Below are 15897 nucleotides of genomic sequence, written 5' to 3'. Positions count from 1 at the left end.
GATGATTTTCACCAGTCACCTCAGTTTTATTATAAATATAACCTACATATATTTACTTTTTTAGCAGCACATCATCAGCATAAGTAAGAAGCATCTCAAAGAGTGTGTGTGTTTTGTTCATGATAAAACATCAACATCAAGTCAGTCTACGGGTGTTGGGAGGAGGGGGAGGGCGAGGGCGAGGGGGAGGAGGACAGGGGCCTCTGCACGCGGGACAGAGGGGCATGCTGGGAACTGGCATGCTGGGAGCTGGTCTCCGGGGGACTCTGGTCGGGCCCCTGGGAGCTCTCCTTCACTTCACTATCGGCTTGGGCAGGACACTCGAAATGAACACAATGGAAGACCTGGGAAAAAAAAACACATACATGAATGAGGACAGCATGTCTAATAAATAACAATGGAGATAAATCAGGTATTGTATGTGTGTGCGCGCGTGTGCGCGCGTGCGTGTGTGTGTGTGCGTGTGTGTGTGTGTGTAAAAGATAGCATGGCAGTGCAGCTACCCGAGTTGTGACCTCTACCTCATTGGCAGTGTTGTGGGTCCCAACGATACGTACGAAAGAGGCAGCCTGTCCGTCAAAATACAGGGTCTGCCATGACCTACAGTGGAGTAGAGTAATCATTTATTGATCCCAGGGGGAAATTGAGGCGTCAAGTAGCATATACATACATACATAAATACAGAGGACATTGCACACATCATTACACATATATTAACCATATACTTTTACATACATTCAACCCAAGACACGTCTCTCTCTCACACTCACACTCACATGCTCGCTCGCACGCACGCACGCACACACACACACACACACACACACTTATAAAGTGTACTAAGAATAAATGTCCCCAGGGTGAGAACGAGGAGATGAACAGAATTACGATTGGCCTGAATGCACTGAAATTATATAATTTTGGGATAAATTACAGATTGTTAAAAAAAATAAAAATCTGTACCTGCATGCCACTTTGGTGCGGTCAACCACCCTTGTCCACTGCTGCTGATTGGTTGAAACCTCAACATAGTAGCTGTAACTTCGATCATCACAGTCCCATAACAACAGCCTAAAAAAAGAAATAAAGATTTAATCCACACATATTCATATTGACTGTGTCTTTTTATGAGCAGGACCCTATTTCTCAAAAGGATAGTTGCTAACCAGTTAGCAACTTACTTGGTTGCAATGGCATTGCATTGTAACAAAGTAAGTTGCTAACTTAGTTTGCTACCACGTTGTCGAGAAACGCACACCAGGACTGGTGTTTGTTTACCGTATGGAGCTGATCATGTAGTGCTGTGTGTGTTATGAGGATGACATAAATCCAATATGCATGACTGTGTGTGTTATGAGCAGGATAGGTGTGTGTTTACCGCATGGAGCTGAATGTGTGTGTTATGTGATAGGTGTGTGTGTTTACCGCATGGAGCTGATCATGTAGGACTGTGTGTATTATGAGCATGGTTAGCAGGATAATAGGGTGTGTGTTTACCTCATGGAGCTGATCATGTAGGGCTGTGTGTGTTATATTTGTGTGTATATATGTGTGTATAGATGTGTGTGGTTTTTTTTTAATATATATTTTTAGGGGCTTTTATGCCTTTATTAGATAGGACAGTCTGAGATGGTAACAGGAAGCGAGTGGGACAGAGAGACGGGGGTGGGATCGGGAAATTACCCCGGCCGGACTCGAACCGGGGTCCACGTGGGCATGCAAGCCCAAATGTGGGGGGCTTAGCGCGCTGCGGCTTAGCGCGCTGCGGCTTAGCGCGCTGCGCCACATTGCCCCCCATAGATGTGTGTTTACCGCATGGAGCTGATCATGTAGGGCTGTGTGTATTATGAGACAGGGGTGTGTTTTGTTTACTGCATGGAGCTGATCATGTCGGGCTGTGTGTATTGTGAGATAGGGGTGTGTTTTGTTTACCGCATGGAGCTGATCATGTAGGGCTGTGTGTATTATGAGACAGGGGTGTGTTTTGTTTACCGCATGGAGCTGATCATGTAGGGCTGTGTGTATTATGAGACAGGGGTGTGTTTTGTTTACTGCATGGAGCTGATCATGTCGGGCTGTGTGTATTGTGAGATAGGGGTGTGTTTTGTTTACCGCATGGAGCTGATCATGTAGGGCTGTGCCAGCTGGATGACGATGGCCCCGGAGCCCAGCTGGTGGCAGGTGTAGCCCGAGTCCCAGTCGTAGTGGCTGGTGTCCCCGTTCAGTAACGCGTTGCGGCTCCGGCTCACGCCCTCCACCACGCTGGCACACGCCATCACCGTGGCCACGTTTTCTGCCGGCACTGCGGGACGGGGGGAGCGGAAGAATATTTGAGTTTCAGTTATTTTTAAATCAGACAAAAAATTGACCAGCCTCTAATGGACGACTTCACTAGTCAAGCGATTTTTGAGTTGTCAGCATGCAAAGGAGCTTCATTATTTGTATTGAGGCACATATGTAGTCTATTACTAGCCAGGCCGTGCCCTCCTAGTGACAACACCTTCAACGTTGCTTCTAGTCAGGCCAGGAGTAATACAAATATCGTTTCTGAGCTCCCAAAAAAATCGGGAGCTCCTCCCACTTTGTTGGGAAGCAAACAACCATTAGCAAACTAAGGGCGGCAGGTCAGCCATGCCGTTTGGGAAATGTTAATGGTTATGCTCTTGGTCAGACCAAGTCTACAAAAACTAAAATAACTGGCCAGTCGAAAATGAGTGGTCTTCAGATGCCAATCCAATGCTTTAAAATGGTCTACTATGATATGTGAAATCCAGAGTACATGTCTAACGGAATCATGCTTTAGCTTGACTTGCGCCATACATGCAATTGTATTGCACACACCGACAATGCAGCATATATTTCTTCATTCCTTTCCAAGACCCTGGTCATTCTAATGGGGGCATGGCTTATTAGTAATAAGCAATCAGTTATTAATAAGGTACAAGTTAATATTTAATAATAATATTATTACTGAAGTATACGTTATTACATTTGTTTAAATGTCTGAATACACGTTATGCAACATCAATCAGAAGACACCTTTCAACAACATGATAAATACAACTGCATGTTGAAATTGTCAGGAAGATAGTTGGCAGGGGATGATGGTTCTCATAGCTATAGTTCATCCAATAAACAGTTATATAGTATTTTTACCCAGCAGGCCCCTCTCCAGCGTGAAGGGGTGACTGGTGTACATGCACTCCAGGGCCACTAGGTGGAAGACCTTGTTGACCGTGTTATGGGTCCCGACTACACGGATGTACCTGGAACAAAGAACAACAACAAAAACATTGAGTTTACACCAAATGCAGATGACAGCCTGTCTGTGTGAGAAGACATCATTAGGTTATGGAGGAGAAGAGGATTATTTGGCTACCGAGGGGGTTTATCTCGCTGTAGGCCCTCCCAGTCAAGACCGCTCTCTGTTGTTGTTCCCAAGTGGTGGAACGGTCTCCCAGAGGCAGCAACAATAAGCACATCTCTTGCAGCCTTCAAGAAGCAATTAAAGACTCTCCTCTTTCGTGCCTATCTACTACACTAATGCTTGAGCTGTCCTAGCCCCAGGCCAGACTCTTGACATGATGTGTATGTGTGTACTCTACTTAAAAAAATAAAAATAAAAAACCTTCTTTACACGATTATGTCCTCATTTATAAGTCGCTTAGGTTATAAAGCGTCTGCCAAACGTAGTGTAATGTAATATCGTGTAATGTACTGTAATGTAATGTAGTGTAGGGTTTTACCTGCAGACACGGGCAGGGAAGTAGAGGTTCTGCCAGGAGCGGCAGAGGAACTTGGAGTGGTCCACCACTCGCACCCAGTCCAGCTCATCCATGGACACCTCCAGATAGTAGGAGTAGGACCTGGGGGAAGAGGAAAGGGGAGTCAAGGAAAACAGCATTGAAATACTGTTACAGTATCATGCTAAAATACACTGGGATAAGACACAATCATTTGAAGCTTCAGCTTTACGACATTTACTGAAATAAAAGGGCCTTTGATTTATAGAGTTACTTTTAGGTAACTTTTCTTGAATTCTCTGCCTCAAACTCATATCTGTAAATAGTCTATAATGTAAATGTACCATTTCCATCTAATTTTGATTAACACGTGATGAATAGGAAAATGTTTCGGATAAATGGTCATACCACATCTCTATGGTAAATTCACTTTACCAACGGTCCCCTTATGACAAGAACACATGGTACCAAGGTATCCAGTTGGACAGAATGCATAAAAACAGACATGATATGCGTATATTGCTGCTGTAATAATGTGGTCCAGCAGCAAAGCAGGCAGAAGTAAAGCAACACAACGTACAGAGAGTGCAGCCAAGCACCCGCACCCGCAGTATGTTTGGTGTCAGCAGCAAAATGTTTGATTGAGATATTACTATGCTCCCTTAGGGCATTCCTCTTGTGGCTAGAGTGTTGGGTGTCATTCAAGATATGAGCTCACTTCCTACTTAGTGGTTTCCTGGCTTATTTGAATTGATTGTCATGATGAGCCAATATCAAAAATACATCCGATAATTTTTGTGCAGCCGTTTCTTCAGATGCAATGGTCAAATGTTCCATGAGAGGGACATGAATCACATGATATTTCATCTTTCCAAAAAGGCAGAAGAGTTCCAATTTGGAATGTGATGATATGTACCAGTACTTGGTCCCAGAATTCACAAGTCATCAACAGGGAGTCGTATGCCAAAACAAATACCCAGAAGATTTAGTCAGTGCTAATATGAGGTCTGAGGTGCCGGCCCGGCTTAGACCAATGAATGAGGGGAATGCGGTCATTCAGGGTGCCAAACTGCAGCATTACTGGTTGCCTTACAACTTCTCAGCTTGGCTACAAATAAGAACAGGTGAATAAAAGGTAAAAACAGTAAAATAACGGTTCCTGCAGAGTACGAACAAAAGCAAGGTTTGACTTTTCAGCTTGGCATGTTAACAGAGCAAGTGGTAAATCTCGTAAAAGAAAAGGCAAGATGGCTTTGGTTTGATTAAAGGCTAAATCGGCAAGTCTCTTGTTTTGAGAGGTTAACGACTCACACAGGATCGACTTAGCCGGGTTTGTAGCTTAACCATCTCCTTGGAACATGCCCCTGGTGTGTGTGTGTGTGTGTGTGTGTGTGCAGCTCACGACTTTCCCCCAAATAAATCTAGCCACTGTCTGATTATTGGTAACAACGTCAGAAATGTCTGGATTTCCGACTTCAACATTAACCCATTGATGCCTAGAGCACCTGCAAAAAACACCTGCTGGACCTGCAAGGCCCAAGCCCTTGTTGGGAAAGTTGCCCTCAGCCTACAAAAACCTAAATGTCTTAGCCGCTGATGCACATAAAAACATGAAATAAGTTGCATTTAACCCCTAAGACCCTCATCGTGCATTAGAATGTGTTCATTCAGCTGTAACATACCCACATTTTCATTAAAAAAGCTGAAATCTCATGAGTCTGAATGCAGCGTATATGTCGCTCCAGGCACCAAAGGTCAAACAACATCAATGGGTTAAGAACCCGTCTCTTGGAGTGCGTCTTAATATGCGAGCTTGCCTCCTCCACTTGCACTTGTCTCCTCGTCCCGCCTCCTGGCCCCTCCTCCGTGGAGAAAACGATAAAGTTTCCCAGCTGTCAGCCTAGCCACAACAACTTTTGAGGGACTGTTTTTCATTCACCATCCCAATTGCAAATGAGAAAAAGATTCTACAATTGAGCTTTTGCAAGATATTGAAATATAATGCTGTTGTCAGTGATGTCATCATGACGAGAAGCAAGTGGAGGAGGCAAGTGGAGGAGGCAAGGTCGCATATTAAGACGCACTCTTGGCGTGTGCTGCTCACCTGCTGTCCCGGTCCCAGAGTAGCAGGCGCACGTGGTTGATGATGGAGGGCTGCCCGAGGCGCACCAGGATGCCCGTGGCTCGCCCGTCCTCCTCGATGGGGTGGCGCGAGAAGCCGTGGTCCAGGTCGTAGTTCTGCGTGTCCCCGTCCAGCAGCGCCGACTTCAACTCGCCCTTCACCACCACGGCGCCATGCTTCATGGTGGCGATGTTCTCCTCGGGGACTAGGGGAAACAAGAACGCAGTGTAGCACTTTAATGACATGCCTATGACACCGTCGTGGCACATTTATGTACGTGTCATAAACATTATGTCCAAGTCATAAACATTTTATGACTGTTGACATGCCAAAGACAACATGACATGTACATAACTGTTCCATGACAATGTTATGACACTGTAATGACATTCATTAGCCTGATTATCATCGACGTTCAAATCTCTTTTATCACTTTTCGACCAGGGCCAGCCCGGTGCTGGTGCTGGAGCCGGTGCTGAACTGGCCTCAGGCTGGCTCCGGCTCCGGCACCAGCACGGATTTCCATAGGGTTCAGCACTGAATGGAATCTTACGTCCGCGAACCGATATAGATTCTAGAGTAGTGAAGTGCAATAATGTTACCCTGGTAACAACCTCAGAGATCATCCACCATGGCGCCACGAAATGTGTGTCTTGTTTTGCTGGTCAGCGTTATTAAAATGTTTATTCAAAGTCAATATGAAGGGTGGTTGCGTCTAACCACACTGAACAGGCTGCACAGTAGAAGAAGGTTTTCCGCTAGACGTCGGGTACGTGTCCTATGAATTCCGATAGGCCTAGTGGGTGTCCTACTTTCAATCAAGAAAACAAGTCTAGCTGTTTAGACTTCAATTCGACGTGTCAGGACAGGAGGAGAGGCTTTTTTTCTGCTCTCGCTGGTGTGTAGGATTTGTGAATAGATACGAAGTATCCATTTAATCACTCCTCCAATCGGACTAGCCTTGGCTATACGTACACTGTATGCCCTTTACTGTAGCGATTCATGGTCCCCATCACTCAACTCTTCTTGTTCTGGGCCCACATCCAGATGAGACAGCGTAATTACTTTGTAATTCAATGCATTTGACAAATAAACTCCTTGTATATGTTGCAAACTTAATGAAAAATGTCCTTACTTGTGCTTTGATTTCGAGGGTTCGTTATTTATTACTCCTCACAATAAATACAGCTCCGGTACTGGTGCCTTGAGTTCATAACCGTGTCTTAGGTTTCGTTTTGGTCACATGACCTCAGTTACTGGCTACTCGGCTACTCAGCTCTTTGTATGGTCTTGTGCTGCCATCCTCTGGTAACAACGTGCAACTGCACAATTAAGTTCAAAACACATGACACCAAGACAGAGAATGGGAATAAGGGAATAACCAAAAATGGGGGGTCCACTACATAAAATTGAAAATACTTTTTTCTGGATTGAAAGTAGCCAACCTGACACCTACAACCATATTACAATCAACCATTTTGTAAGTGGTGGATGTATTATATAGACATATTTATCTGTTAATAGATGCTGTGGCTTCGGAGACAACGGACGTCTCCTGTGGTTTGGAGACATCCACGCACAAGCCATTGGTGGGATGTAATCGTGCCAACATTTAACCGAAGCCAATTCATTATGAATTTCCGAGTCTCCCCAGAGACATTTGAGTACATATGCCGCCGTGTCGGACCCACAATCGGCAGGATGGACACAAATTTCAGGTTATGCATCCCAGTACAAAAAAGAGTGGCTATGGCACTGTGGAAGCTGGCCACCAACAGCGAGTACAGGACAATCAGTCACCTGTTTGGAGTGGGGATAAGCACTGTGTACAATTCTTTATCAGATTTTTGTGAGGCCGTGATGAGCGTATTACTGCCAATCCACTTACCTGCACCAGAGGCACGACATTTTTTGGAAATGGCTGCTTACTTCAAAGACAGATGGGGTGTTCCACAATGTGTGGGTGCTATTGATGGGAGCCACATACCCATAATAGCACCACAAGAATATGCCAGTGACTACTACAACCGGAAGCATTTCTACTCTATAGTGTTGCAGGGAGTTGTGAATGGGAAAGGGCAGTTTTGGGATGTGTGTGTGGGGTTTCCGGGAAGGGTACACGACTCCAGAATTTTTAAGCAATCTGATTTGTGGAAGAGGATAGGGGATGGGCAGATGTTTAATACTGATATTCAAAACATTGCAGGACATGGAGTGGGACATTACATAATTGGGGACCCAGCGTACCAGTTACAGAGATGGCTGATGAAGCCGTTTTCTGACACTGGTCGACTGACCCCAGATCAACAAACATTTAATTACAGAGTAAGTAGGGCACGGTCAGTCATAGAGACAACGTTTGGCCGACTGAAAGGCAGGTGGAGATGCCTTATGAAACGAAATGACTGCAAATTGGAAATGGTAAAGAAAATGGTAATGACAGTTGTGTGTTTGCACAACATGTGTGAGGAGAATGGAGATCGGTGTCCTGAAGATATTTCAGAAAGACTCACACAACCTCCCTTCGGGTTTTACCTGAACGCGGGGCGCAAGAGGGAGCGGATGTAAGAAATGCATTGATGCGCTACTTCAGCGGAAATGTGTGAAAACAGATAATTTATTAAATTCACATAAATTATTATTACAATACAAATAGCGTAAATAGTATAAACAGTATAAATATTGTAGAAGAAAAAAGAAAAATGTATGAATAGTATAGCAGTGTGGGTGTGGGTGGAGGTGTGCGCTAGTGTGTGTGTATGTGTGTGTGTGTGTGTGTGTGTGTGTGTGTGTGTGCGTGCGTGCGTGCGTGCGTGGTGGGGGGGGGGGGGGGGGGGGGGNGGGGGGTTTGTGGGTGTGTGTATTTGTTTATTGCTCCTTCTCTATGGCGGTCACAATACGGCCTAACAAATTGATGAGTGCAGTGCTAGAGGTGTCCATTCTCTGTAAAAAAGCCTCATTAAACTGGCGACTCTGTTCCAGAAACATATGGTCTCTTCGTTCCTCCATCCTCTCCATACTCTCCAACAGCTCCTCCTGGGGAGATTTCCTCTTCCCTAGGGAAAATGAAAATAATAATACAAAAAAAATTGTTTGTCACTGTTTTTTTTTTTTTGTCAGAGGTAGGCCTACATTTTTGTAAAGCATTTGTGTAACCTACTGAATACCAGACATGGCAGACAGGCAATACCGTGGTTAGAAAGACAAAATGCACAGGGTGACATAACTCACTAACAAAAACATTAGACAGTCAGGCTCCTCACCCTTCCTCGATTCTGTGCGCACTGACGATGATGGCGCAGGCTCGGCTGGCTCAGCTGGTGGCTCTTCAGCAGGGGCCTCCAAATCATCTGCTTCATCTGATAAAAAGAGTAAAAGCACAACTTACACAACTATTGCTGTCTGATGGAAGAGCAAAACACAACCTCAGAGGTGTTAAAAGTAAAATAATTTTTGTGGTGTAATTACAACACTAGCACATAGCATTACATAGCTGTTACACCATTTATTCCATTCTACCTAATGAGACAGATGGACTGTGTTGTTACTGAAAAACACTGAAAACCTAACAAGGACCCACCACAAACTTGATCCAACCAGTGCAGGGTTAACTGATTGTAAGACAAGTATGCTACACAGGTCTACAGGTTACCCAGATAAGTTACTTACAAGTGTTGGAAGAAAACTGTTTCTTTTCTTTTTTTTTTTTTTACTTTTACTTTTGACACCTCTGCACAGCTTACACAACTATTGCTGTGATAGACATAACGCTAAGTATAAAGATTAACAGTGAAATGACTCTAGAGGGAGCTAACTTTCTTCTAATATTGGTAAAATAGGCCTACTGTACAACAGGGTGGGGGCATGTCACCTACAATAGTTGTAACTTGTGTTGAAGAGAGTGAATGCCACGAAGCCACGGTAGGATATCACAATTACAATTCACCTTTTTAAATTAGTTCAATGTCTCGGTAAAGCCACTAGCCACAATAATTGGTGAGAAAATTGTTTATTTTAAGTCCTGCTTCCATCGAAACTGAAGCAAGAAGACGTACAACTGCGTTAGGCAATAGGACCTAACAAGTGGTCACACCATTAGTTGCTAGTTGCTACACGACCAATAACTTTGAATCAGGTGCAATGACGTAAAACTACGTCTTAAATACGAATACATAAAACTGAACAAGTATCTTACACAAACACAAAGATGTACACGTACCATGTTCGACGTACTGATTGCACATCCCCTCCAATATCTCTGTGGCAGTGCGCTCGTTTGCGGCTACTACCCTGGAGTTCAGGGCTCCATCCAGGCGGTTGGCTGGTCTGCGACCCAACACATTCTCCAAAAGTGTTACATTTATGCCACTTTTTATTTTACTCCTCCCTGCACCACTTCTGGCCATATCTGCATTGTAGTCCCGGTATTCCTTTTTTATTTTTTTCAATTTATTTGTAATTTGGTCCACCGTTCTGTGGAAGCCCACCCCAGCCAATTCTACCCTAATTTCCTCGTAAATCTTCGCTTTTCTAACTTCTCCTGAATTTCGGTAGATGCCCATATGCCAATTAACGCGTTCATTTCCTCAATGGACCACGATACATTACTTTTCTCACCCAAACTTGACATTTTACGGCTGGTTACAAGTATTAGCTAGAGGTATGTTGCTAAAGCTAAAAACATAAGTGACGTTCCCCAACGCGGCGTGGTTGCTGTGACAACAGCCATAGTGACGTTTGCGGTGCTCAACTCTGACCCAGCAACTTCGCGGAGCCGACGGTGCCGGTTTTTTTGGGCACCGGCACCAGTCATAATTGGTCGAAAAACGTGGAACCGGTGCTGAGCCCGGCACCAGCACGGCACCAGCACCGGGCTGGCCCTGGTCGAAAAGTGATACTAGAGATTTGGTCTTACCAAGAGCATAACAATTAACGTTTCCCGTTTGCTACTGGTTGACTGGTGTCAGACAAAGTGGGTGGAGTTCCTGATTTTTCGGGAGATCAGAAACGATATTTGCATTGCTCTTGGCCTGAGTAGAAGCAAAGCAGAAGGTGTTGCGTCACTAGGAGGGCGTGGACTGGCTACAGGAACGCAGCCCTGCTGAGCTCATTACGGGGACAAGAGCCTCAGTCAGCTCATGTGATGAGCTGGGGAATCATTTCCAAGAGGAGACTGGTCTTTATTTCATTTAGTGAAATCAGAGATCACTAGTGCCGTTGAGAGCACAGACATAATCAAGTCATGGCGGAACTTGAGTTGACTTTTGTCATGATGTTTCACTGAACAAAATCAGCACTCCAGTTGTACTCCACTCACTGAGCATGCAACGCTTTAGCCCAGCACAATTAAGGCTTTTTAATTTAATCTAGCTATATGCCTTTGAAAATACTTGGCAAGATAAATAATGTAGTGACTAAGGTAAGGTTTTGGATCAAATTTCGAAATAAAAACTTGAACTTGCAATCCCACGAAATGAATACAACATTTGTAGTGGATTTCTCAAACAAATGTATAAATGAAATGTAGTTGCTTTGTTCTTTTTTGTTCTTTAAACGATCTGGACTACTCACTCAGCATGCCGCGGTAGTTGAGGTCCATGTCGCGGCTCTCGGAGCGCGTCTGGATGGCGTCCAGCAGGTCGTCGGGGCTCAGGAGGCCGGAGGGGCGCACCACGTTCAGCATCTCCGATAGGCTCATGAGCGGCAGGCGCACGGCCGACATCACTTCCTGGCACTCGGCGCCCTCGCCGTTGTGGCGGCACCAGCGGCACAGCGCCTGGAAGATCTCCCGCTCGCTCGCCGCAAACGAGTCCCGCCGCACCACCGTCAGCAGAGCCGTCTGAAGGAAAAGGAACCACATCACATCACAGTCCAGATGAGCGGTGTGAACATGACGGCTCATAGGACAGGCAATAAGTCTCATTTAACTAAAAATCCGGGGGATGCTGTGGCGCAGCGCAAAGCCTCCCACATTTGGGCTTCCATGCCCACGGGGACCCCGGTTCGAGTCTGACCGGGGTCATTTCCCGGCCCTCCCCTATCTCTCTCTTCCAATCATTTCCTGTCTGTTCTCCACTGTCCTGTAATAATAAAGGGCGAAAAAGCCCCAAAAAATACCAATAATTAAAGGCCAACTTCCGATAAAACTCAGTTTTACTCACTCCTTTCGAAGATCGGACGGTCACCCCAAGTTAAACTCACTTGCAAGGCTCTCATAGCGGTGCGTCAACTCTCCTGGCTGTGTTTCCCGGTGTTTCCCAATTTACATCAATAATGCAGAGAAACGAGCGAATCACGAAAGCCTTTCTGTGTTTCGTCACGTCGAAAGAAGGCGTTGCCCACAAAGGTTTATATCGACCCATTTATCTAAAAACATGTCGAGTAATTTTTTTCTGCTTGTTTTCAAAACAAGCAACGTCTGGTGGTCCGAAACATAGCTTAGCTTAGCTATCAGCTGGTTGCTACTCTCAGGTACACACACAGCACAAAGCCTCATACATAAAGCCTGCTCACTCCGGTTGCTCCGTGCCTACAGCTCGCCTAGGGGTCGCTGTCGAAAGAGCACAGCCCTGAATGGAGCCTGCACGCCTCCGTTGGCGCCCCTATAGTGCAGTACCATCCGGGGAAGTGGCGACTCTGTTTCCCATTACATTCTCTCCCAAGGCTGGAGGACTGAGCCAATCAGAGACGCGTTTCTTTGAGAGCAGGAGGAGTGAGCCAATCAGAGACGCATTTCCACGAGAAACACGGAACACTCTCTCGTTTCTCCACAAGCCACCTTGCCAGCTTGCAAAAACGTCTTGAAACAAAGCAACCAGAACGTTTTTTAAAACAGGACCAACGCGTAACACATTCAATAACAATTGGGAACACGGCAATATTAATTAAATTACGTTGAGAGGCGATCTTTAAAAAAAAAAAATACAATACTAAAAATCCTCTGAGCAAACAAAGTAGTTCACAGATACTGCTGCACTGAAGAATTTCATAGATTTTGCAAGAACAACAAAAAACTTCAGGTTTAGGTTTATAGACCTTGTCATAGGTTACCTTGGAGAGGGAGAGGAAGCCCTCGGACTCCAGCACCTCTGGGGCGTGTCGGTCCATGTAGGCGCAGCATGCCTCTGCCAGGCCGCTGAGACAGTATAGGCTGGCCACGTCGAACACCAGGCACACGTTACGCGTGCTGAGCAGCGTGCGCAGGAACTCACAAACAGAGGCCTCCAGCGGCTGCAGGCCGTAGCGGTGCGCCAGGCCCAGGAAGTCCAGCAGCGTCTCCTCGCGCGCCTCCCCCAGGCTGGCGCGCCCAGTGTACAGGTAGTGCAGCAGCATGGAGAAGGCCTCCGCGCGGGTCTCCTCCAGACGCACCTCCGCCTGCGGACGCGACTCGCGCATCCCGCCATACAGCAGTGCTCTGGAGGGGAGGAGAAAAAGAAGAGGCAAGGGTATAATGAATGGTCATAGGGGACAGAGGTGGCGACCATGCAATGTCATAGGCCTACAAAAATGCACATCTTGACTGTCCCAAATAAACTTGTAATGGCCATACAAAAGCAGTACTTAATGGACCAGTTCAGTCAATTTCAATATGCTGTTCTATTGCTCACGGTACCCTTGACTTGTCAGTACCCTGTGATGCCACGTTTTTTGATGCCCTTTCTGAGATATGAGCTATTCTAATGGGGGCAGCGTTTGTTTACATTTTTTTTTATGAACATAGGCCTACTCCAAATATTTTCACAAAAGGTACCGCTGTTTGCTAGTTGTCTGCCGATGTTGTATAACCTTTCAGATGTTTTTGGGAATAACTAATACATTTTTTTTTAAATGTAAACAAAGCACTGCCCCCATTACAATGACTAAGATCTCAGAAAAGACTGAAGAAGAAAAAAAAAAACCCTCACGTAGTGAACAGCGGTCAGGTCTAACAGTGTGAGCACATCAAAGGTGGTGGATGATGTGTGGTCATCATGTACAGACAGAACAGAGATAAGTGGTCTGTGTTTCCAGGTGCAGTAAAGGTAGCAACACATGGTGTTGTCAGCAGGGCTCTAAATTAACTTTTTCATCACCAAAATGGCAAGTAGATGTTAATATTATGAGCTAAACACACTCTCTAAAGGGTCAAAGTCTACCAGCCAAACTGGAATTTCACCAGCATTTGGCTGGTATTAATTTAGAGCCATGGAAGTCAGGTATGGCCAACCCTGCTGATGTCCGCGTCGGTGTTACAAAATAACTGGTTTCTAGAACAACTTGTGAACCAGATATCAAAACCAACAGTGATTGAACGCAAGTAAATGTCACTCTCAATCTAGTTTTCACCAATTGCAGTGTTTCTCACATCTGGGTAACCACTTGTTATGGGGACAGACACCAGAGAGATCATTTCACTCCAGTACCTGAAGTAGTGGCAGCGGGCGGCCAGGATGACCCGGTGGGCGGGGAAGCGCTTCTCCTCCACCACCAGCGTGACATCACTGTACTCCTCTCCCGGCAGGAGCGCGCCCAGCTGCTCCGAGAGCAAGTGCATGTGGTCGATCTGGGCCGCCGAGCTGAGCGGCCGCAGGGGGTGGCTGTTGCTCATGGTGTCCACCAGAAGGGAGGTCGTCACTCACATCTGAGAAAGACAGACAGACAGGTTGACATTGGGGAAAAGAGGCTGCTACATTCCGCCTAGTGGGCATATTCCAAAAATGATGGTTTAAGGGACTAATCTACTTTTTCTAATTTATCCCTGGGGATCAATCCTGTTACTCTACTCCACTCCTTTAATCCAGCGAGGTTAACCCAGAGTGGAGCCCCATGTTCAGGATAATCTTTCATTCAAAACAGATCCAGAGTGGTCACCTTTGTATTCACCTGTTGTGCAGTTAACAAAAGATGTATTCTCCAGATGGTCACCACCACAATGACACTTACTATTTCCTACTGAAATGTAGAGACACCATGTAGGGAGCTTACACAAACACATATTTGTAAAAGAAACACAGCCAAACCAAGAAACAAAGCCAATAACCCTCTTCGTATGAATGTATGAAAAAGACCATAAGTTGGCTAATAACGTGCTGGCTCTAGCACACTTCAAACGCTATGAAGTAGCACTGCGTTTCATACAAGAGAAACAGCCAATACCATTAAAAATAAATAAAATGATGGGAGAAGGAATAACTCGTATTTCAAGTGTGATTCTACTACTGGATGTGTGCTTCTGCAACAATATGATTAAGCAGCAAAAATCCTCCCATATCCAAAGCATTTTAAAACTCTAAATGCATATATTTCGTTCCACAATATAATCGTCTTCTACCCATCCATCTTAAAATGTCAACATATGGTCAACATTGCCAAAATATACATGTTTTGGTGGGCGTGACGCTAGCTCAATTAGCTCAAAACCAAAACAAAGAGCCTGTCAAGTGGTTCAGCCTCCAAGGACCAGGCTAAGCAACGCAAGACCTAATGTTAGCAAGTCTTCATAACGCTAAACTACGCATTTTCAGACAATTAAAACCGATGCGGAAGAGAGCACCGAATATAACGTAGCATCAGCATGCATTTGCTATATTGCCACACAGTAGGCGCACAAGACAGACGGCTCAGACCGAGGATTGAGAATGAGCCGTCTTCACTAGACGCGCTATCAAAGGATCTTACCGGAGATGAAATGGCTAGCTTCCTAGCTAGCCAGTGGTGTCTTTATCCTTGCTTCCGATTTTATCCACCACGTTATGTATCCGAAGTCCAAATATTCGCATTTATAGTCCCTTAAACGAACATGGGTACAGTGTCTCAGCACCGAGGTTACAGTGTTATGTTAACATATAAATAAGAAATGGTAGCTAAGGGACGGAGAACGATCTACTTGGGGTAGCTGCTTGATGCGTCCGGCCGCTTGGAATCATGGGATTTTTTTCAGATTGCGCAAGGCAGTTTGCGGACCAGTGGGTGATGTTGAGAACGATGCGGTGTGTTTTCATTTGCATAAAATGCGGTGCGGTGCATTTTAGAGAGATAATACATTTTTTTTTTCAC

The 15897-nt window shown here is 45.3% G+C and overlaps 2 protein-coding genes across 3 annotated transcripts; one reads left to right on the top strand and one right to left on the bottom strand.

Moving 5' to 3' along the window:
- Nucleotides 1-5: 5 nt before the first annotated feature.
- Nucleotides 6-15762, bottom strand: btbd9 (BTB (POZ) domain containing 9). 2 transcript variants are annotated; one of them, XM_063184273.1, is made up of 11 exons: nucleotides 15520-15762; nucleotides 14265-14482; nucleotides 12913-13276; nucleotides 11434-11701; nucleotides 5845-6067; nucleotides 3744-3863; nucleotides 3154-3263; nucleotides 2110-2299; nucleotides 961-1068; nucleotides 504-600; nucleotides 6-344 (listed from the first exon to the last, which is right to left on the bottom strand). In XM_063184273.1, exons 2-11 carry the CDS (start codon nucleotides 14447-14449, stop codon nucleotides 147-149), a joined length of 1863 nt encoding a protein of 620 aa, XP_063040343.1. In that variant the 5' UTR covers nucleotides 14450-14482; nucleotides 15520-15762; the 3' UTR covers nucleotides 6-146. The 2 variants fall into 2 exon arrangements, with proteins under 2 accessions (XP_063040343.1, XP_063040344.1); XM_063184274.1 differs by having other exon boundaries at nucleotides 522-600.
- On the top strand, nucleotides 6313-8430 carry LOC134435115 (uncharacterized). The gene is made up of 2 exons (XM_063183947.1): nucleotides 6313-6631; nucleotides 7387-8430. Exons 1-2 carry the CDS (start codon nucleotides 6494-6496, stop codon nucleotides 8428-8430), a joined length of 1182 nt encoding a protein of 393 aa, XP_063040017.1. The 5' UTR covers nucleotides 6313-6493.
- Nucleotides 15763-15897: the final 135 nt, after the last annotated feature.

The sequence above is a fragment of the Engraulis encrasicolus genome, chromosome 19, assembly GCF_034702125.1.
Source record: "Engraulis encrasicolus isolate BLACKSEA-1 chromosome 19, IST_EnEncr_1.0, whole genome shotgun sequence".
Lineage (NCBI taxonomy): Eukaryota > Metazoa > Chordata > Actinopteri > Clupeiformes > Engraulidae > Engraulis > Engraulis encrasicolus.
The sequence above is the reverse complement of the archived record's forward strand: the minus strand, read 5'-3'. Positions and strand labels throughout refer to the sequence as shown.

What these genes read in the sequence shown, in the direction of transcription:
- LOC134435115 (XM_063183947.1), top strand. Translation starts at nt 6,494, where the DNA reads ATGGCGCCACGAAATGTGTGTCTTGTTTTGCTGGTCAGCGTTATTAAA. An exon ending in GGTTTTCCGCTAGACGTCGG is followed by an intron (nt 6,632 to 7,386) that starts GTACGTGTCCTA and finishes ATCTGTTAATAG; the next exon opens with ATGCTGTGGCTTCGGAGACA.
- btbd9 (XM_063184273.1), bottom strand. Translation starts at nt 14,449, where the DNA reads ATGAGCAACAGCCACCCCCTGCGGCCGCTCAGCTCGGCGGCCCAGATC. An exon ending in GCTGGAGAGGGGCCTGCTGG is followed by an intron (nt 2,300 to 3,153) that starts GTAAAAATACTA and finishes CCCGTCCCGCAG; the next exon opens with TGCCGGCAGAAAACGTGGCC. An exon ending in CGCACCAAAGTGGCATGCAG is followed by an intron (nt 601 to 960) that starts GTACAGATTTTT and finishes ACTCCACTGTAG; the next exon opens with GTCATGGCAGACCCTGTATT.